A 23,945-nucleotide genomic window follows, 5' to 3' on the forward strand; every position below is an offset into this window, starting at 1 on the left:
GTTAGGTGCTTAAATGGAAAATAGGAAATAATTAAATTGCTCTGGCGATACACAGGATGAATGAGATGTGTTTTCCTGCTGAATGCTTTAAGTTAAACATTTCTAGGTGATCTTTCAGGATTGCTTTCGATTTCTTTTTTGCAAAAACTTTTTTTTATTTAGGTTATTGATTCTTTTCTAACAACCTTCTGCATTTGAATGAAGCTTGTGCATTCAAAGTGTTCCTTATTGTCTCCATGCAAGCACCTCCCTTGGGTATTGATAACAACACTGCTGTTCCCACGAAAAGACCCATTGCTATTTGGCAAAATGTTATTTGTTCAGACCAGACTGGCAGAATCTGTTGGCTTTTTGTCTCTTTTTGGACACCATCTTGTGTCTTTATTATCAGGAACATACAATGTCAGATTCATTTGCATTTGTTAGCATATATTGTAATACACAAAGAAGCTCATTGGGATAATAGATCCACATAACAAGAACTAGCTTGTCTTAATTTGCTGCCCACTGTGATGTAAGTGAATTATTACCACAAATGACTGTCTTTATACGTCTATAGTGTCTGTAGACTATTAGTACCCACACAATGTTTAAGGAACTGCAACAAGATTTTGGTATAATATTTTTGTAAAGAATGTTATCAATTTAAGAAGGATTAATAATATGAAATGGAAAATATATATTTGACTTGGTCATTATTAACTTGTTTTGTTATTCAATTATGTAAATTTTCACAGTTTTTCTGATTTTCCAGTTATAGTTCATCACATTATGGGTCAGGGATTCCAGAACTAGAGGGTATTGGTTTAGGGTGAGGGGAAAGATATAAAAGAGACCTAAGGGACAACGTTTTCACACAGGAGTTATATAAAATGGAATGAGCTGCCAGAGGAAGTGATGGAGGCTGTACAATTGCAACAGTTAAGAGGCATTTGGATGGGTATATGAATAGGAAGGGTTTGAAGGGATATGGGCCGGGTGCTGGCAGGTGTGATGAGATTGGGTTGGGATATCTGGTCGGGATGGACACGTTGGACCGAAGGATCTGTTTCCATGCTGTACATTTCTATGACATTAGGACACTTGTCCCATATGAAAGAAATTCTAGATTTTTTTTAATCAAACTGTTCAGAGATATTATTACACACATCTGGAGGGTGAGGCTTAAAACCTTGGCCTCCTTACTCACAGGTAGGGATACTACCACAGCAGCCCTTCATGTTACTCTTTTGTCCTTCATTTTTGTTCTGAACAACCTGTTCGCAGATATCATTTTACAACTCTGGAGCAGGTGGGACTTGAACCCAGATCTCGAGGTATGGACTCTCCCACTGTGCCACAAGAGCCCAATGAAAGAAATTCTAATTTGTTCAAGTGAATGTATCAATTATTTTTAAAATGTGTTAAAAAGCTGAGTGATTTAAATCGACACTTGCACTTCTTTAAAATAATTTAATCAAAGTATTGCTAAAAATAAAAGTATTATTAATGGAGGAATTTAATAGCTGATTCTGGTTTCTCTCCAGTTGTTCCAACTGAATTTATCATTGATGGGTTAGAGATTGCGGTGTTTGAGGTAAGATGCTTCAACTTTCGTTAGCTTTGGATATTTTGCTTGAGCCGAGGGGCTGGATTTTGGCAATGAGTGTGGATACTTCAGGCCAGGAAATTTCCAGGCCCACTTTGGTGAAAAGTGACATGAAACATGCTATTTCTGTTTCATTGGGGTAGGGGTGAGTGGGCTGTGGGATAGACTCTAGGCCGTCATGGGGTTGAGCAAAGGCACTGGGGACTGAATTTCACATCCTCCACCACAGGATGGGAAATAGAAGTCAGGACTGTTTTCGACATCAAACCTGCCCTGCTTTTCTAGGACTTAATCCCAGTTGTTTTAAGATTTGGTAGATTCTCAAACCATTGCCCTGACATACCCTCACTCCCACCCATTCCCTATGTGCTTTCATACCTTCCATGCCAACTCACCCAAACCCAATGCCCCTTATATCCACCATGCCAAGTCCATGATTACTCATGCAATAACTAGCATGGGCAGACTTCAGAAGTTATATAAAATTGATAGAAATACATTTCTAATGACTGTAGACATCTTTCACTTGTACATAGACATAGAGATAGAAACATAGAGACATACAGCACAGAAACAGACCCTTTGATCCAACTCATCCATGCCAACCAGATATCCTATCCTAATCTAGTCCCATTTGGCAGCATGTGGCCCATATCCCTCTAAACCCTTGCTATTCATATACCCATTCAGATGTCTTTTAAATGCCATAATTGTACCAGCGTCCATCACTTCCTCTGGCAGCTCATTCCATACACACACCGCCCTCTGTGTGAAAAAGTTGCCCCTTATGTCCCTTTCAACATTTTTGTGTCTCACCCTAACCTATGCCCTCTAGTTTGGGAGACATGGGAAAAAATAAGAATTCCTGCCCATTAGGCCTATTTGTAGCTTTTAAATCTCTTCAAGTGGTTAAAGAAGTAAATAAGCGTGCATCAAAAACAGTTAATGTTTTAATAAACTGTTTAAGTCTACCAGTGACAATGGAAGGCTGGTGCTGGAAGGGGAGATCTGGCAGCTGAGATACAGTGGGCTGATTTCAGACTAGGAAGTGCTAGCCTCCCTTCCATACCTCCTGGTTTAAGGAGGCAGCTCATCACCACCTTCTCAAGAGAGTTTAGGAGTGGTAGCTCTGCAGCGATACCCACATCCTGTGAATTAAATAAAAAGAAAAAGCATTCTCCTTGTTCTCTTGTACCCAGACCACACCCCATGCTATACATACCCCATTGACAAGACCCCTGACACCAAATGTACCTGAGCTCCTCAGCACTGGGGGCTGCATTTAGTCTCAGCAGTGGCCACCCCTTTTAGAGTGGGGGCATTCCACTTGAGATGCAGGTAGAAGCCTCATCGTAAAACAATCAATAATGCTTCTGGTCTTCAAGGAGTGGCTGTGGAATTGTGGGGTCGGATCCCCCTAATCTTTGAAATGGGGTGCTGGGGAACACAACTCCCTGAAAAGATCCAGTCTTTGAGAGCCTCTGTTGATGAAAACCTTCTTCACACTATTCATCTTCTAGAAGAGAGGAACTAGGCAATGGGATTCAGACCCATGCTGAAGGGAAATGCTGCTCCTTATATATTTTATTCAAACAATTTAGCATTTGGACCCAATTTAACAATTTCTTATTGAGATCGTATAGCCAAAACAAAATTGGCCCATTGGCTCCATTTGATCCACCTCAGAGTAAATCTGTGGGTTTGTTAGTATTTCATGTAATGTGCACCTATCAAGTTTCATTATTCAAACAGAAATCAGATAGTGGCCTTGGAAGTGAGCAATATAGATTTATGTTTTTAATAAAACTAAAGACCACTTGTAGGTGATTAATTATATGTGAATCACTGCTGCCTGCACATTTCCCTTTGTCCCAGTTATGTGCATCCAACCTTTTTAACGTGTACATGCGGATGTATTGAACTTCAGTGCTGATATCTCTCTCTCCTCATAGCAAAGCTTGAACTGCTGTAAATTACATATATAGATGTCAATCAGATGCATGAGTAATTTAACGATTTTAACGTTTCCACGTGCATACTTAGGCCACTGACTATGATGTTGGGAAGAATGGCATTATTACATTCTGCATTGTGGAAGTCATTTTCTCCACAACGGATGCACTACCAATAAACAAAACAGCGGCAGAGTCTTTTTATATTCAAACCTCTTTAAACAGTGAACACCTCTGGCAGGGCAGTCTACGGTAAGTAATACTGTGCTTGGATTTTTGATGTTATCAGTGAGGGGGCATAAAACTAACTGGTGGGAGAAATCACAATCCATGATATTGATGTCCAAACATGACTGGCCTGACTTTCAGGCCCTCCTATTAACCACTCGCCCCCCTGAGAATGGGCAGGCTGGTGGGTCCAAATGTCAGTAACATGGCACTCACCAGGGGCACATGCTGCGCACACACCCCTGCCAATTTAACAGATGTGCTTTCAGTGACCTCATTCAGATTCAAAGGCAGAGGTTCAACATGTAGCCCACACCAATATTAGCCCCTAGTTATTAGCATCCAGCTTCTGCTGACATTGAAGTAAGATGTGGGAGTGCAAGCTATTTAAAGAAGGCCTAAGGGTTTGTTAATGGCCTGCACCTTGTGTAACCTCTTGCCCTGAGTCACAATGGGGATTTAATCAGTTTGTAAGAAATATCTTGGCTCTCTCTTTTAATTGTGTCAGCTATACACTCAAGTAGAAAAATCAGACTAAGAGGTTTCGATCGAGAGTATCAATTGAGCAGACTTGATGGGCCGAATGGCTTTCTACTCCTCTTCTGTCTTACCGTCTATTTGCTCCTTCACCAATAGCACACAGTACAATATTGTGCTGTTGGATTAAATCAATTTGTCCGTGAATGTATTAGAAAAACCTTTCAATAAACCTCACTACACCCTAATTACTTAATGAACAATTTGAATACTAGTTTTTGCAAAGCAAGATATAAAGATTAGCAACAAAAATGGCAGCATTTCCAATGATCCATGGCTGAACAACTAAGTACACGCAATCTTACTCTGAAGACTGCAGGTTGAATGAGCTCAAGGATGGTCAAAATGATTTGTTATGAGGCATTATCTGAATAAGCACAACCATGGCAACGTATTGTATTTATATTGCACTTTGCATAGAATTACATGCAGCACAGAAACTGGTCACTTGGTCCAACTAGCCATTCCAACTGCATCATCTCAACCTTTCAGTCAATCTTTCTGTTTCTTTTCCTTCCAGAATGCATTAAACTTCTATTAAACTAAATAAAAATAATTTATATTACAAATTTTGAATAGCCCACAATTAATTGTTATTGCAATTTTTAAGTATTGTAAATCTGCTGTTGAGATTCTGTTTTAAACTGTAAATCTTGGGAGCAGTAGCATTCGAGATAGCTTTGATCTTGTGCAAATGACAGTTCTATTTTATCGTTTACTACTGACAAATTTGGGTTTCTGCAGAAGCTGACACTGGAGAGTCTCAATCGCATCCTGTCGTAGCGAATTGCACATTCTTAATCAATTTTTCCACTGAAAGAAATTTGTTTACTGCCTGGATTTATGACCTTTCCATTATACACCAAGCCAAGGCCATTCACAAGAGGGTCACTAAAGAATATTTAACACTGATCCGCTTAAGAAACTATTAGGACAGGCGGTCAACGACTTAAGGCTGGATAGTACATACCCCCTCTGTTTTTGGTAGGATGGGTGGAAACATAATATTGATTAGGTAGCTAGCCCATCCACTTCCCACTCATCCCATCTTAGGGAGTGGACATTGTCATCCACCCACTGAATGCAAATAAATAATTAAAAGCTTATTTAAAAGCTCAATTGACAATATGACACTATTTATGCAATAAAATGATTGGTGTGAGCAGGTTGGCAGGAGTGGGATCTTTCTTTAAAAACAGTTGGAACAGTGGGAAGGAGGGGATGCTATTTTCAGGGTGATGCCCTTTAAACCAGCACCACCACCCCCACCACCCCCCCCAACCTCCTTCCTGGCTGCAAAGTGATATCCCTCCTGCCAATCCATTCCCATCTTCCTGGGATGCTATGAAAAACCTGGCCCAAAGATACACGCCAGTGTCCTTCAGCTCAGGATCCACTAGGCCTCCTTTGTGTGACTGTCTGTACCCCCTGGCAGCACACTGTGAGGAGCTCTGGCACAGGCTGGACTACAGGAGCTAACAGCTGATCAAATTGACTGGCAGCTTGAAAGGGTAGAATTTCTGTCCAATGAGGGGTGAAATTGTACCTGCCCACAGCCCATTATTACTGTGAGGTTGGAATTTCTGGGCCAGTCATTCGGCTGTCGACCTTTTTCCAGGGGTTGCCATCCAAAGGCCCCCGAATGCTCAGGGATGTTTGGGCCTTGGTTTTTAAGGAAATTGTTGAAGAGGTAAAGACAAGAAGAGTTTAGGGAAGGGATTTCCCAAGCGCAATGCCCATAGCCAGCTGGAGAATTGACCACTGATGGTGCAGCAAAGTCAGCTAGCTGGATATGCAAGAATTCAGAAGGAAAATACAGTATCTGCAATAACAGATCGAGTGTACCTGACAATTGTAATACTTACATACTTAGACTTAGTCGACCAATGGACAACAATAGGGTGACATGATGGTTCAGTGGTTAGCAATGCTGCCTCACATACCAGGGACCCAGGTTCGATTCCAACCTTGAGTGACTGTCTATGTGGAATTTGCATGTTCTCCCTGTGTCTGCATGAGTTTGCTCCAGTTTCCTCCTACAGTCCAAAGATGTGCAGGGTGCATGAATTTCCCTTGCTAAATTGCCCATTGTGTTCAGGGATGTGTAGGCTAGATGCATTAGTCAGGGGAAATGTAGAGTAATAGGGTGGGCAATGGGTGTGGATGGGACACTCTTCAGAGGGTCAGGGTGCACTTGTTGGGCCAAATGTCCTGTTTCCACACTGTAGCACTTCTATGAAGACTCTGGCTGTTAGCCTTGGTACATTGCAATACCCTTCCCTCCAACCTGAGTCACGTTCTTGAAGGTCCTTCTTAAATGTGCTTTGTTGCATCTTCCTTGGCCCTCCCCATGTATGTTTTTCCCATCTGCTGATGTCTGATGGACTGTACAACCAGGAGGCAGAATAGTGACCTTCCAGTCTTAGCAATTGTTTGTGTTGTTGTTTTATTTCAAGAATAAAAAATCATTTGGACTTTACACGGAAGGGAGGCTGGAAGGTAAAGGTTGCTGCCATTGATGGAGGATTACCCAGCAACAGTGTTCATCACCTATTAGAAGTAAGTCTGTATTTCACTACAATGTTTTGTCTTTTGCATTTTGAATCTTGGAATTGAAAGTAGGTGATGTGTGATGATAATTATGGGAGGTGATTTTCTTTTGTCTGAGGATCATGCAAGTCTGTTCATCAAGATTTCTGCAGTTTGACATTTCTTCCAACATTTTAAATTCTGTCTTTGCCAAGGTCCACAGTCACATCATCCCACCATTAAGAATTTCTTGAGAACTTCTCCCTATCCCCATCACCTCAAAAGGTATGCTGCAGACTTTGAAAAATTCAGGAGATTGTCCATGTAATTAGGGACACATCTCATGCACCCTTACCCTTTCCTATTTCTTATTTACTCGTTGGTCCTCAATGACACCACGCAAAAACATCAGGGTCCACGCCTTCACTGAGAGCCTGTAACTCCAGGTCATTACTACCCTCTCTCTGCTGTGTCACATAGTGCTTGTCTGACACTCAAGCAATCCAGATTCCTGCACTTATTCAAAATGCATTGTAGTTCTGGATCCAGAGGTCCAACCCTCATTTCCAATAACCCTCTTTTTGTTGGAAGAGAAACTGTAGCAGGAAAAAACTCACACAACACGAACTCAGCTAGCCCATAGTGAACACAGTGCTGAGTTCAAACAGACCGAATCTTTGTTGGACCACAGACCATATTCCACAGTTAGAAATTTTTAGAGTAGACAATCATTTGTATAAATGATTTGGATGTGAATACAGGAGGTATAATTAGTAAGTTTGTAGATAGAAGGTGAGTGGACAGTGAAGAAGGTTACCTCACAATACAACAAGACCTTGATCAGACGAGCTGATGGGCCAAGGAGTGGCAGATAGAGTTTTAGATAAATGTGAGGTGCTGCACTTTGGAAAGGCAAATCAGAGCAGGACTTATACACTAAATAATAAGGTCCTGGGGAGTGTTGCGGAACAAAGAGACCTTGGAATGCAGGTTCATAATTACTTGGAAGTGGAGTCGCAGTAGACAGGATAGAGAAGAAGGCACTTGGTATGCTTTCCTTTATTGGTCAGAGCATTGAGTATAGGAGTTTGGGGGTCATGCTGCAGCTGTAGAGGACATTGACTGGGCCTCTTTTGGAATACTGCGTGCAATTCTGGTCTCCCTGCTATAGGAAGGAAATTGTGAAACTTGAAAGGATTGAGAAAAGATTTACAAGGCAGTTGCTAGGGTTGGAGGGTTTGAGTTACAAGAGAGAGGCTAAGTAGTCTGGGGTTATTTTCCCTGAAGGGTCTGAGGCTGAGAAGTAATCTTATAGAACTTTATAAAATCATGAGGGGCATGGATGGGGTAAATAGACAAGATCTTTTCCCTGGGCTAGGTGAGTCCAGAACTAGAGGGCATAAATTTAGGGTGAGAGGGGAAAAATTTAAAGGGACCTAAATTTAAAGGGACCATATAATGCGTGTATGGAATGAGCTGCCAGAGGAAGTGGTAGAGGCTGATACAGTTACAAAATTTAAAAGGCATCTGGGATGTGTATAGGAAGGGTTTAGAGGGATATTAGCCAAATGCTGGCCAATAGGACTAGATTAATTTGGGATATCTGATCGGCATGATCAAGTTGGACAGAAGGATATGTTTTTGTGCTGTACATCTCAGTGACTCTATGACTCTTAAGTACTTTAAAGGGTGATAAAGTATGTGAAACTGTTAAGCTGTCTGGTTATGTAAATAGCCAGCATTTTAAATTTTTGAAATGAAAAGCATGTTGAAATACTTTCACCAAGGCTGGTATTGAGTCAGCAAGTCACCCTTTACTTACACTTGCAGAGTGCATGACACTGACCAAGCGAGCACAGAGCCAGTTTCTAGAGTGAGCAAAATCCCTGACTCTCCTGTTTATACCTGTCAGCCAGAGCTCCCTGATTAGATTGGTTTAACAGCCCCAATCAGGGAACTCATACTCTATGAGGACCACTGGGCTGACCTCATTACAATAACTACACTGTCTGTATCTGGGTGAAGAAGTTTCTCCTCATCTCTGTCCTAAATGACCTATCCCTTATTTTTAAGCTGTGTCCTCTGGTTCGGGACTCACCCATCAGCGGAAACATGTTTCCTGCCTCCAGAGTGTCCAATCCTTTAATAATCTTATATGTCTCAATCAGATCCCCTCTCAGTCTTCTAAACTCAAGGGTATACAAGCCCAGTCGCTCCAATCTTTCAACATAAGATAGTCCTGCCATTCCAGGAATTGACCTCGTGAACCCTCAATAGCCAGTTCTGTATCCAAATGGCTAGTTCACCCTGTATTCCATGAGATCTAGCTTTATTAATCAGTCTCCCATGGGGAACCTTGTCGAACGCCTTACTGAAGTCCATATAGATCACATCTACCACTCTGCCCTTATCAATCCTCTTTGTTACTTCTTCAAAAAACTCAATCAAGTTTGTGAGACATGATTTCCCACGCACAAAGCCATGTTGACTATCTCTAATCAGTCCTTGCCTTTCCAAATACATGTACATCCTGTCCCTCAGGATTCCCTCCAACAGCTTGCCAACCACCGAGGTCAGGCTCACTGGTCTATAGTTCCCTGGCTTGTCCTTACCACCATTCTTAAATAATGGCATCACGTTAGCTAACCTCCAGTCTTCTGGCACCTCATCTGTGACTATCGATGATACAAATATCTCAGCAAGGGGCCCAGCAATCACTTCTCTAGCTTCCCACAGAGTTTTCGGGTACGCCTGATCAGGTCTTGGGGATTTCTCCAACTTTACCCATTTCAAGACATCCAGCACTTCCTCCTCTGTAATCTGTATAATATGGACATTTTGCAAGATGTCATCATCTATTTCCCTACAGTCTATATTTTCCATATCCTTTTCCACAGTAAATACTGATGCAAAATACTCATTTAGTATATCCCCCATTTTCTGTGGCTCCACACAAAGACCGCCTTGCTGATGTTTGAGGGGCCCTATTCTCTCCTTAGTTACCCTTTTGTCCTTAATGTATTTGTAAAAACTCTTTGGATTCTCCTTAATTTTATTTGCCAAAGCTATCTCATGTCCCCTTTTTGCCCTCCTGATTTCCCTCTTAAGTATACTCCTATTTCCTTTATACTCTTCTAAGGATTCACTCGATCTATCCTGTCTATACCTGACATATGCCTCCTTCATTTTCTTAACCAAACCCTCAATTTGTTTAGTCATCCAGCATTCCCTATACATACCAGCCTTTCCTTTCACCCTGACAGGAATATACTTTCTCTGGATTCTTGTTATCTCATTTCTGAAGGCTTCCCATTTTCCAGCCATCCCTTTACCTGCGAATATCTGCCCCCAATCAGCTTTCGAAAGTTCTTGCCTAATACCATGCCTGCTTCCACCACCTCTGCAGGCAGTGCATTCCAGGCACCCAGTAACCTGTGTGAAACATTTTCCCCACACTTATTCCCTAAACATTTGCCCTCTCACCTTGAAGCTGTGCCCTCTTGTAGTTGACCTTTCCACCCTGGGAAAATGCCTCTGACTATCCACCCTATCTATGCCTCTCATAACTTTGTTGACCTTTATCAGGTCACCCTTTTGCCTCCATTTTTTCAGTGAAAACAATTCAAGTTTATGCAATATATCCTCATAACTATAACCCTCCAGAATAGGCAACATCCTGGCAAACCTTCTCTGCAAACTGTTCAATGTTAACATGACAATGTTAACAGGGTGGTATGGATTGTGATAGGTTGGCGCTAAATTATAATGCAGGCTGTAAGTGGATATGGGGGTGGTGGAGTAGCATGGATTGACATGAAGGGATGACCTATCATTTGGCATGAATGGGGGCATTGTTTGTCATGATTTGGCAAATATGGGAGTTGGAGGTGGATGGGGTGTGAAGATGAGCCATAGAGAACCTAATATTTAATGGTGGTCCTGATGGCGACTTCAAATCTGTGCTTGGATTTGGCAAGTCTGATTTAGTTTTACCTACCTCCCCATTCCTAACAACCAGAAATGAACATTTATCCTTAAGGTGGTGGAATGGGTCAGGAGATTTCTTGGATTTGCCTCATTTGTAAAATCCAAGCCTTATTGCTGGGTAATCAGAAATCTCCCCCTAGTAAACAGTGACAAGTTCTTGAACCCATTGTTTTCAGCTATAAAATCATATAGTCCCTCTGGTCCAATTTGTTCATGCTGTCCAAGTTTCCCAAACAAGTTCCACTTGCCTGAGTTTGGTCCATATCCCTCTAAACCTTTTTCCATTTGTACTTAACCAAATGTCTTTTAAATGATGTAACTGTACCTGCATTTGTCTTTTCCTCTGGCAATTCATTCCACATACAAACCACCCTCTGTGTAAAAAAATTGTCCCTCAGGCTCCTTTTAAATCTTTCTTCTCTCACCTTAAAAATATGTCCCCGTAGTTTTCAACCCCACCCCTCCCCCCAATGCTAGGGAAAAGACCCTTGCTATTCACCTTATCTATGTCCCTTATGAATTTATAAACCTTTATGAACCCCTAAGCCTTCTATGGTCCAGTGAAAAAAATTCCAGCCTATCCAACCACTCCTTATAACTCAAAACCTCCCGTCCAGGCAACATCCTCGCATATCTTTTCTGAACCCTCTCTAATTTAATAATATCCTTCCTGAAGAATGGCAACCAGAACTGTGCACAGTACTTCAAAAGCACCTTCACTAACTTCTTGTATAACCTCAAAATGAGGTCCCAACTCTTATACTCAATGGTCTGAGCAATGAAGGTAAGTGTGCTAAACATGTTCTTAATTACCCTGTCTACTGGTAACACTGTTTTCAAAGAACTATGTCCCTGAATCCCTAGGTCTCTCTGTTCGACAGCACTACCCAGGGCCCTACAATTAACTATATATGTCCTGCCCTTGTTCACTTTACCAAAATGCAAAATCTCATATTGTTCCAAATTAAACTCCACCTGCCACTCTTCAACCCATTGGCCCAATTAATCAAGATCTCTTTGTCATCTTAGACAACCTTCTTCACCGTCAACTTTTCCATCAATTTTGGTGTCATCCACAAATTTACTAACCGTGCCTCCCAAATTCACATTGAAATTGTTTATATAGATGACAAACAACAATGGATCCAGCCTGATCCCTGGGGAAAACCACTAGTCACAGGTCTCCAGTCCGAAAAACAACTCTCCACCACAATTTGAATAAAACCTTTACTACAATTAGTGTAGAGGTTTTTCTGTATTAGCCTTTTTTTGCAGCCTCTTATTTAATTTCCTGCACTTTAATCATTATACCCATATATTTTCGTCAAATGAAAATTAACAGAAAAGTATAATTACCATGTGTAGCTCATCAAATATTTTTGCTTCAGGTCTTTGTCGTTGATGGAAACAGTAAGCTACAACTAATTTTTGACAGTTCGCCAGGAAGTGTGCTTCTTAATAAGAAAAAGATACTGAGGTATGCCACAGTGTTATGATTCAGTTGAAATTATTATTGGACAAGTCACATCCCATTCTGAAATTTGGCTTAACAAATCATTCCTTTTTGTTAGGTTATAACGAGGAGTTCTCTTACTGAGGTAGCAGCATGTAACATTGCAGATGTATTTTAACACTAAAACAGAAGTTTATTAAGGAAAATAAATGAAGATAAAATAGAATACACCAACCTAATTACTCATAACACAAATTCAAAGCATTTTAATCCTAAAATACTTATTTAGAATTTTTTTTACAGTACAATACCCAGCAACAAATCTTATGCAGTATTCACATCAAAATACCTTTCTCTACTGGTTTAAGTAACTGTAACTTTAACACATTAACTAGAGCCTCAGTCGTTTATTCCTGGAGCTATTGTAGATCTAAATATAAATATATGCAACTTCAAGTAATCTCTTCAGAGTTTTAGCCCAACACTTCTAGTTTGGAATTATCACTAACACCTTACTATAATGTCACCTAGTGCTACTATGTTTTCCCTTTCTCAGGAAATCTGCTGTGTGCATGCACATTCGTGCATAGACTGCACAGAAATGCCCAAAACAAAGTAAAACTGAAACCTTGGGGCAGTGGTTAGCACTGCTACCTCACAGCACCAGCAATCCAGGTTCAATTCCAGCCTCAAGCGAATGTCTGTGTGGAGTTTGCACATTCTCCCCATATCTGTGTGGGTTTCCTCCAGGTGCTCTCACAATCCAAAGATAAGCAGGTCAGGTGAATTGGCCATAGTGTTAGGTCCATTAGTCAGGGGTAAATATAGGGTAGGGCAATGGGTCTGGGTGGGTAACTCTTTGGAGGGTCAGTGTGGACTTGTTGGGCCAAATGGCCTGTTTTCATACTGTAGGGAAATTAATGTAAGAATCCCTTTCTTTGAGCTCTGAGTGTTTCTCATAAATTTAAAGATAAATCCTGTGTTTACAAATTTTCAAAATAAGTGTTGTGGTACAACTGTCTGCCATGCTAACTCATAAAAGCCTAAAGTAAATAAAACCTCATTACGTTGTCAAAGAAGCTCTCACAAACTGTTGTAAAAGAAATCACCATGGCCACAGACATACTTGCAAGATAATTATTACCTTCAGACACACAAAAAGATGTTATTAACTCGAAATTCAAAACCCAAGCTTAACGTCAATGATGTTAAAAATAAATGATATTTAAATATTTATAAGTTAAACAGTTTATGTCACAAGAGTTATGTGTCAAAATTGTTTAATAGTGTTTGGGGAGGAGCACTGCTTTCTTGGTTGCAGCTGGTATGCCAACAAACGGTTCCTCCATTACATGAGATTTGTGGAATGGGTATGGTATGCTGAGCATCCCGCTAACATACATTTCATGCTTTTATTTTGCCACTTGATTAGATCAAACATTATACGATTTAAAGGTGCATAAAATTTTCAAAGATGCTGGTGTGAAATAAGGGAGGACACTCTTGACTCTAAGACAGGGAACCGTTTGTATAACATTCTTCCTGGATTTTAGTCTACGGTCTGTGCAAGACTGTTACTTATTATTTTGGAAATACTGCCTCTCAGATGAGTTGGTAAATGGAGGTGCATTTGACGGATCAATTTTTTTTAAAGCAGAGCAGGGAACTCACCCAATATAGTGTCAGAGTGTGTGTTTCCAACATTGAAGATGGATGCTGAAGCACGCACAGATGGCCATTGTGACATCAGTCAGCTGCGATAGGACTTGTTTTGTCAATATCTGTCCTGCCTGTCAACCAGTTCTCAGTTCATGGACAAGATATTATCCTATATTCCATATGCTTTAATTTTGCCATTAATCTGTCATCTAGGACCTAATCAAAGGGCTTCTGACAATCCAACTACTCTACATCTATTGGTTTTCCCTTATCTATTCTACTAGTTACATCCTCAAAAACTCCAGTAGATTATTTAACATGATTTGCCTATCATAACCCCGCGCTTTGTCCAATCCTATCAATCTTTTATAAATATTCTGTTATCATGTTAACATTTTCCCCTCTACTGACATTAGGCTAACTGGTCTGTAGTTCTTTCCTTTCTCTGGCTTTTTTTTAAAATACTAGAATTATGTTTGGTACCCTCCAACCTATACAAACTGCTTCAGGGTCCTTAGAATTTTGGAAGTTGGCCACAATGCACTCAATATTTCCATAGCCACCTCCTTTTGTACCCTAGGATGTAATTATCAGGCCCAGGTGATTTCTTAGCCTTTAACCTCGTTAATTTGCCCAGCACTATTTTCTTACTGTCTGATTTTTTTCAATCCCACCTTCTCACTAGATCCTTGGTTCTCCAACATTTCTGGGAGGCTATTTGTGAAGGCAGAACTAAAATACGAGTAAACTATTTGTAAGTCATTATAATTTCCCTACCTATGTGCTGTCAGGGATCTACATTTGTCTTTAACCAAATGATTTCTCCTCACATACTTACATGAAATATTATGTTCCCTGCAATCTTACTCTCATACCCTCTCTTGATCAAACTTTTCTTGAATTCAAAAATGCTCCCAATCCTCAGGCTTTCTGCTTTGTCTAGCAATTTTATATGTCTCCTTTTTGTATTTAATACTAACCCTATTTTTATTTTGTAAGCCATTGGTGAGTTATTTTCCCTCTATTTTTGCATCTGATAGGAACTAATAATTGTTCCAATTCATATGTACATTCTTTAAACTTTAACCATCCACTGTCAGCCTTTTCATCAAGGTTCCCCAACCATCCTTTCCAATTTGATCCTCATATTTCCCTTTGCTTCGATTCAGAGTTTTAGTTTCAGATTCAACTACTACCCTCTCCATCTAAACGAAAAGTTCTATCATATTATGCAGTTCTCCAAGGGATGCTGCACCACAAGACTAGTAATTAATTCTTTCTCATCGCACAGTACTCAGTGTAGAATTTCCTGTTCTCTGGTTTGTTCCTTGAATCACTAGTCCACAAATCAGTCAATTACTTGTTGCCAGCAAATCAGTAGATAGCACTGCTGCCTCACCGCACCAGGGACCCATGTTCAGTTCCAGCCTCGGGTGATTATCTATGTGGAGTTTGCACATTTTCCCCGTGTCTGCGTGGGTTTCCTCCGGGTACTCTGGTTTCCTCCCACAGTCCAAAGATGTGCAGTTTAGGTGAATTGGCTAAATTGTCCATAGTATTCAGAGATGTGTAGGTTAGATGCATTAGTCAGGGGTAAATGTGATGTAATAGGGTAGGGGAATGACTTTGGGTGGGTTTCTGTTCGGAGGATCAGTGAGGAATTGTTGGGCCAAATGGCCTGTTTCCACGCTGTAAGAAATCTATGAAATCTCCATTGTCTACATACCTTCAGCTCCCAGTCGTCAGTATTTACACTTTCTCTACTGCTCCCACAGAGTGTGTAAAGAGTACTGTGTGAAAGGTGCTCCCACCCTTCTTTCCTGCCTTTCTTCTGCAGCCATTTAAGAACATACCGACCCAGTCCCGCCCAACTCCCTGTGCTAGCCATATTTTGGCATGGGCAATGAATTAGTAAGTCGATCAATCTTTTAATAAAGTTGATTGATCCTTAAATATTTATTTACATATGTGGATGGACTGCTGATTCTGCCCCACCACCTATCCTCCAATGTTATGTCGGGGTGAGTTTGGGAGTGGCTGAGAAGGTGGAGGATTGGCATCTGACCCATTTTACGTGTCCAACCTCAACAGAAACACACCCAAGGTTGTCTGTCATATCCAAACCTGTTTGTCTCTGTATGTATTTAGACCACCTGGTTACAATGAATTATATTTCAAATGAGGGCAGCACGGTGGCTCAGTGGTGAGCGCTGCTGCCTCACAGTGTCAGGGACCCGGGTTCATTCAAACCTTGGGCGACTGTCTGTGTGGAGTTTGCACATTCACCCCATGCTGCTTGGGTTTTCTCCCACAGTCCACAGATGTGCAGAGTGGGCGGGTTGGCAATAATATATTTCCTATAGTGCCCAGGGGTGTGCAGGCTGGATGGACTAGCCTTGGGAAATGCAGCTTTATAGGATGGAGGGGGGTGTGCTGGGCTAAATGGTCTGCTTCCACACGGTAGGGATTTTGTGAATGTTTATTTTAGTGTACTGTAATTTTTTTTGCAGTTGATAAATGTAATCCTCCACCTGTCTGACTAATAGTTTCTTTAAGTTGAGGATAATTTATTTTGGCTATAAAAATGGAAAAGCATTATTGCACAAGATTATACTTCCCCAGAAATTCTAAACAATGTTTGTTCCATTGCAGTGTTTTAGAAGCTGGTGAACCTGAAAACACTGTGATTGTTTCAAAAATCTCACCAGCTGTCAAAAGCATGAACCTGAAAGGGTAGGTTGATTGTAAAAAGTTTCTAAAAGACATCAATAATGTTTTTTATTTTCCTCCTGTAAGTATGAAAGGTCTACATCAATTTAAATTGGGATATTTCTCATAAAAAGTCAGATCCAGCGCAGCTTTGTTGAATTTTGTATATACCTGTCTCTGAACAACATTGGCCTGAATGAGTGAGGTATTTGCATTTTATTGGAACATTTTGACTTTGGGGCCAGGAATTTCCTCAGGACTGCTGTTGCCCAGTTGCTGAAGAATATTCATCAAAGTGAGTCAATGTTTTGCACACAGTTCAGAATTATTTCAAAATGTGTACTATTTAAATATTTATTGTGTTTGACAGACTATATTTGAAACAGTATCCACATATTGTCAAATCTTACATTAATGCATGTCAGAAAAAGCCTTGCACAAAACTATGGGTAGCCTGGTGGCTCAGTGGTTAGCACTGCTGCCTCACAACACCAGGGACCTTGTTTCGATCCTGGCCTCGGGCAACTATTTGCGTGGAGTTTGCACATTCTCCCTGTGTCTGTGTGGGTTTTCCCTAGGTGCTTTGGTTCCAGTTCCTCCCACAATCCAAAGATGTGCAGTTTCGGTGAATTGGCTGTGCTAAATTGCCCCTAGTGTAAGCTATTAGTCAGGGGAAAATGGGTCTGGTTGGGTTATTGGTCAGAGTGGACTTGTTTGGTGGAAGGGCCTATTCCACACTGTAGGGATTCTAATTCTAATAAACATGGAGGGCAATGCTGAAATAATAAGGTTGACTTCTCTTGGTTTGGCTCTTGAAAGGTGGGAGCCATGCACTGTTCCAATGAACTCTAGCCATTTTCATATCATTAATTCATGTGACCTGGGTGTCACTGGCTGGGCCAGCATTTATTCTTCATTCCTCGTGGCCCTTGAAAAGTTGGTGGTGAAGCAACACCTAGAAATGCTGCAGTCCCTGTGCTGTAGATAGAGCTACAATGCCATGAGGAAGGGAATTCCGGGATTTTGACCAAATGACACTGAAGAAACAACAATATATTTCCAAGTCAGGATGGTGAATGTCATGGAAGAGAACTTGCAGATGATGAGGTTCCCATATCTGTTGCCCTTGTCCTTTAGGTGAAAGTGGCCATGAGTTTGGAAGGTGCTGTTTAAGGAGCCTTGGTGAATTTCTGCAGTGCATCTTGAAAAAAGTACATACTGCTGTTATTTTGACTTTCCTCCTAAAGATATTGCATGTAAATTTCTACCATGATGTTTCTAGTGCCAAACTGAAGATAGACCAGAAATGTAAACAATACTGCAATTGAAGTCAAAGGTCTTTGCCACAGAGCATTCCCAATAACACTAGGAATAGATCAGGGTCAAATTGTTCCCTGATAAAAAAAGACCTGCACTTGTGATCCCAGAGCTACCTGTTTGCTACTTACCTCTCCAGGAACTGATTGGTATTACATTCTCCTTCTTTAGTTCTTAGTCCAAAGGCAGGTTCAACTTATAGAAACGTGTCCATCACCCCAGGAAGGGCAAGAAGGCTTGTCCTGAATCCACCCCAGCTGGGACAGAGATGGCAGACACTCCAGTTTTGTCCTATGGACAGTGATCAGTAATAATGTTGACTGCCTGCCCCGTTTTGCTACACCATGAAAAGACCTTGAACCCAAAGCTTCTGGACCAGAGTCAGGGACATTACCCACTGCATCACAAGTATTGTCAAGGAAGTTTTTCTTTAATTTTCAACTTTTCAATGAAAAGGCCCTCCCTCTCCTCAGTATTATTCATGTGCTTGTTGCAAACTTCTGTCAGTATTTAGCACTGGCAGCATTGCTCAGCGTGCAATGGTGTAACTGATCTGTGTTTGATTATGGATTCTGTTTACAATTGGTGCTTTCTCTGCTAGATTGGTTAAGCCTGAGTGTGACTCAAGAAAACATGACCAGGTTCTAAGCATGAGTGCAGATATTTTGTCAATACTGAGAGGCCTATGAATAAAAATGTTTACATATGTAGAAACTAAACCACTCCAATCTAGACTCTGGTTTCCAGCATCTGCAGTCCTTGTTTTTAACCTATGTAGAAGCTAATGTCATCCCTGTATAGCTCTGAAATATAAAATTAACAACATTCAGAACTGGGCCACCCAACCAACTCAGTCATAAATTAAACATAGCTAAGGGAAACAAACACTCCTTGTCTAATGTTTCTGTCTTTCATATGGCCATTTTTGCAAGCACAAGCAATGGTTTTTCCCTCTGCCTCACTCTCTGCCTGTATGCTTGCTCTGCGCCTCATTAAGTAAAAAGAGAAGGGCTTTAGTTTAGCATAGTGTTGTGTGTGGTTGCCATTGCATCACAAGACGTCATCCTCCACCAACTGTTCAGCACCATATTCCAATCCTCTTACTATCATCCTTCATAAGGCATTAAGAATTTGGTGGTGATTAATAAGCCTGAGACAGTGGCATGAACATGATGACGCATAAAATAAAATAAAATAGAGGAAGATTCCCAAGCACTTTATAGTTTCTTGCAATCATTTTTCTTTGGATTTAGTTTTTGAAAAGCAAAGAATAAAATGGCTCTGGGTGTAGTGAGGCATGAGGATCAAAAATGAATATTTTCTGTCATTCTACCCACCTGTAAGTGGCTGCTTAGCTTGGTTGGTTAGAGCCTGGTTGGGATGCAGAGTGACAATGTGGGTTCAATCCCTGTGCTGGCTGAGGTTACCATGAAGGTCCCATTTTTCAATGAAGCTTGTCTGAAGCTTGGTGACCCTCAGGTTAAGCCACCACCAGCTGTCTCTTTCTAATGAGAGAATGGTCCTCTGGGATAATGGTAACATTATCCACCTGTGTCAATGGTGGATTGCTATAAACCACATTGTACATTGCTAGTTTCACAATTTATAAAGCTGCTCTTTCTAAATGTCAAACTGTTGACTTCTTGTAGCACAGACTCTTATTTCACATTAGAATAAAAGAAACAAGCTTCTTCATAAACTTCACTGATTATGGTGCTAGAAACGAATTCTGCAATGTCTTTGGAAGGTTTGTTTATTCTGCCAGGCCTTTATTAGAAAAGGTAACAAATTCCAATGTGCCTTCCCATTGGTCATGGGAGTATCTTCAGGGCCAGTAGAGTTTTGATCACAGCAGTCACCAATGGCAGACTCTTTGAGCCAATCCTGATTAATATTAGTACAGGATTCAATGGTGCCCTAAGTTGTGTGATTCTGGTGGTAACCAATTCTTGGATGTCCTATTGTTCCATTCCTCACTTTTTGCACCGTTATGACATGACCTATTTCCAATATCTAGCTGGAACTTGGACAGCTTAATGTAGACACCTTCAGTACTGGAGGTGAAGGAGAGGAGTCCCTTGTGATTGACATCAGGATTGAGGGGGGAAAGATGCAAGTATTGTGCTAAGTGTGACAATGCTATGGCTTTAAAGGTTACTTTTTCCTGGTTTGTTTTTGAAGCAAGATTGTGAGGCAGAGGTACTGAGCAGACTGGGATAATGTAAACAGCTTGGGAGGTCTTGGCTTTTTTTAATGCAGTCTGAATGGGTATGGCCAGCTCTCGCAGATCCATCTTTTTGGATTTTGGTTTTTGCAGTAGCATCGGAAACTATTGGGGTCTCAACAGAGTTAGAAGCTTTAGTGACTATCTCCTGGCTGCTACTCTCTCTGAATTATCACTTGATGTTTTTTTCCTCCAGATTGCAGAATTGCATGTAAGAATCTGTGTCTGAATATTCCTTTTTGCCAAGGGATGTGTCTATGGGATGTTGCAATATTGGAACAGTTAATTAGTCATCCCTACTGTATCTATTATTCTATTAAGTTTTCCAATTTGTATTTTTAACTGGGCAGTGTTTAAATAAATTGTGTTTTGCTTAACGTTGACCAGTCGCATTGCATCTGGAACACGACCCTTCACATTTGCCTTTAAAATAAGAAAAAGTTAGTGTCTAGGCTACCTTCTTAAAGTATTTTGAGGGGTCTGGTCTGGTCCATAACAAATGTCCCTGCCAAGCATAGCTTTGTAAGTTGCCTGCCACAATAGTTTCCCATCTACACATTGAGATTCTAATTTCAAAGCATAGATTTTCAATATTCAAATCAATAATGCCATTACCAACCTTTACTGTTCAAAACTGTGCACAGTTAATCCTCCCACACCAACATATCCTCCACTCGTTGGATGATGGCACAAAGCCACAGATCCCCCTTCCCATCCTCCATGTGTGTTGGGAATGAGCTGGTGGTATTTTTACTACATTTAATAGCTAATTCAACCTGTGTGGCCCATGCACTAACAATGTACTGCATATGTTGTACCTAGCCAGTGCCAGTAGAGAAAGATCGACTTTAATGGAAAATAAAAGTCATTTCCATTTTTAATATAAAATGGAACAAAAACAAAGACAGGTATACTATTAAGGTCACACTTGAGTTATATTATATCAGTTATATGACAAGATGTGGGCCTATCTGGGCCACAGAGAGTATTTTGTGGGTAGAGAGAGAGAGTGGGGGGGGGGGAAGAGTGACCCAAAAGCTAAAGCAACCCTGTCTTAGCTGTTTGAGGGACACACAGCCACATTTTTCAAACATTTGGGAACTAGTTAGTTGTTGCTGGAGCTCTCATCCCTTTACAGGAAGAGAATTTGCCTTCAAGAGCTGCCATTGTGCTGACTGCACATAGTAGAGAAGGCATCAGTGGAGCAAGCTGCCCTCCCATCTCTAAGTATAAGGTGGGTGTGTAGTGAGGTATTTACTAGGGATGGGAAGGGTGAGTTGATATGGGCAGAAGGAGTGCGGCCATAGGGATTCCTCGTGGATCATGGATTTGGAAGATTCTTGCCTACAATGAGGATGCAAGACGGATGGATATCCTGATGAAGGGCTTTTGCCCGAAACGTCGATTTTCCTGCTCCTCAGATGCTGTCTGACTTGCTGTGCCTTTCCAGCACTATTCTAATCTTGACTCTAATCTCCAGCATCTACAGGACCCACTTTCGCCTGGATATCCCTTACTGGCAGGTGGAGTGCCTCAGTTGGCATCTTGTTAGGAGGACTGTCTTTCACCAACGCGAGTGAAATACCATAGCATGGCGAGGACAAAACCTTGCTTTCTTTCACCATTTTATAGGTTTAGGCAATACCTAGAGACCAGGTAAAATCCAGGCCTCTGTGGAAATCATGCCAATGTTTCATAGAGCTCGTTATTTAGTAAGACACACTTCAAGCAAAAAACAATTAATTGAAAAATACTTAATCCAAGTATCTTCCTCACTATTGAAGTTTTCCATGAGTGACATGGTGTATTTGTGAATTGTGTTAAAGACATAATTTTTAAAAAATGTTACACATTTTAAATTGTGTTTGAGACAACCAGATCTGGATATTTTCCCGAATCAACCTGTTCAGAGATGTTATTACTACACACCTCTGAAGCAAGTAAGACGTGAACCCAGGCCTTCTGTCCCAGAGGTAGGGAAATTACTATTGCACTTTAGAACCTCATGACAACATCTAATGATCTACCTGTGTGGGCATTTTATAATGCACAAGGCTGATAGGACTTGAACTTGGATCTTCGCCCCAGAGATACAGACAATACCACTATGCCTCAAGATCATCATGACCATATATTTTCTTATATCTGGATGTGCTATTACAGGTAACTGAATGACCTTTCCCACCAGCACATTTCATCAAATAACCAGCACCAGTAATATCATTAGATCAGTTCTATGAAATGAAATGAAAATAGATATTTTGGTAGTTAAAGAAGCAACAATTTATCCAGATGGTGTGAATGTGTCCCATGTGCTTAGAATCATGTTTCACTTTCTGTTTTACAATATCCCCCTCACTCCAGCTTGCTATATCCTGTGGCTCAGTTGGTATCTCACTCGGACTCACTGCACAGACTAAGTACAAAAATCCATATAATACTCAACAGTCTCATGGAATTGCTACACTTAGACCCATCATCTTTCAGACGTGACCTTACTCTCAAGTTTGATTTCAGCATCCTCAAAAACGTATTATCTGGTTATTATCTCACTGCTGTTAGTGGGAATTTCCTGTGTGTAAATTGGCTACTTTTTTTGATATGTTATAGCAGTGATAACATCAGAAAGTACCACTTTGGCTCTAATATACATTCGAGTGTCGTGAGGTTGTCAAAGGCACTGTATAAATGTAAGTCTTTCTTTCTTAAGGACCTTGATGGATGTGTATTTTATCTGTGGAAATGGTACCACTGTGGATCCAGATGTAGTTAGAAGGTAAGTTATAAAATTACCTTTTATTGAAATTAAAATCAACTTCATATACAGTAAAGCCCTTTGAAGAAGATCAGCAGTTGGGAAAGAGCTTTGTGATCATTGGTTCATTCCATAGTTGGATAGATAACTAAATATGAGGCATAACATGAATTGAACTGAGCAGAAATCAACCTTTGGGTTTGGGGAAATTTTAAGGAATTGTTTGTTAAATCAAGAAGTTAAGCCCAATTTTGCATTGTTTGTCATGCCCATAATATCATTATGTTCTTCTGAGGAAACACAGTAATCAACAAGATTAAGCCTTGATCCTGTATTGAGGTGTGGACATAATCCAAAGTAAGCATTTGCAAGCATATAATTATTCAGTGGGTGTTGTTTGTGGATGATTGAGAGTGGACTGAGCGGGCAGTGCATAGAACATAAAACATAGAATATTATAACATAGCACAGGCCTTTCAGTTCTCAATATTGTGCCGACCTGTGGAACCAATCTGAAGTCCATCTACACTAACTACACTATTCCATTCTCGTCCATATGCCTATCCAATGAGGCAGTAATTGGCTACATTATCCTGCTTTCTTTTCATGGATAGGACATATATGGGAAATTTTCTGGGGGTTTAGGTGAATGTTGTAACTGTATCGGAGCAGCTAGGCTGCAGAAACAGCTTCTTTTGTAGCACAAGTCATGTGTGATGCTTGGGAGTTCAGGAGGAGGCAAAAATGGTTTATCCGCTGAAAACAGTTGCAAAGACTTCAGCCTTGTCTTTGCCCTGATTGTGTTTGGCACTGATTAGAAACCAGCTCAGAGTTGGAACACAAATCGACACAGTTATACTCATATTTAGCAACGGAAGGACCCTTCACCAATGCAGTTTAAGGACCTCAGCTATTGCTTGATTAGTTGCTGGGTTGGCGATTTCTTTGATTTTTCAATTCTTTTGTGAGACATGAGCTTGCTACCAAAGCCAACATCTGTTGCTCAT

General features: G+C 40.7%; 1 protein-coding gene across 3 annotated transcripts in view; it reads left to right on the top strand.

The window, feature by feature from the left end:
- Positions 1–23,945, top strand: part of LOC140495808 (cadherin-related family member 2-like) — a 148,911-nt gene that overhangs the window by 80,724 nt on the left and 44,242 nt on the right. For 2 of the 3 annotated variants that reach the window (XM_072594951.1, XM_072594967.1), the window contains exons 21-27: positions 1,527–1,576; positions 3,632–3,792; positions 6,762–6,864; positions 12,210–12,298; positions 14,619–14,687; positions 16,586–16,666; positions 22,894–22,959. In XM_072594951.1, the coding sequence (XP_072451052.1) occupies positions 1,527–1,576; positions 3,632–3,792; positions 6,762–6,864; positions 12,210–12,298; positions 14,619–14,687; positions 16,586–16,666; positions 22,894–22,959 (619 nt within the window). The remainder of the gene's footprint in view (positions 1–1,526; positions 1,577–3,631; positions 3,793–6,761; positions 6,865–12,209; positions 12,299–14,618; positions 14,688–16,585; positions 16,667–22,893; positions 22,960–23,945) is intronic. The other variant, XM_072594959.1, reaches the window with a different exon arrangement.

This window comes from Chiloscyllium punctatum, chromosome 2 (genome assembly GCF_047496795.1).
Source record: "Chiloscyllium punctatum isolate Juve2018m chromosome 2, sChiPun1.3, whole genome shotgun sequence".
Classification (NCBI taxonomy): Eukaryota; Metazoa; Chordata; class Chondrichthyes; order Orectolobiformes; family Hemiscylliidae; genus Chiloscyllium; species Chiloscyllium punctatum.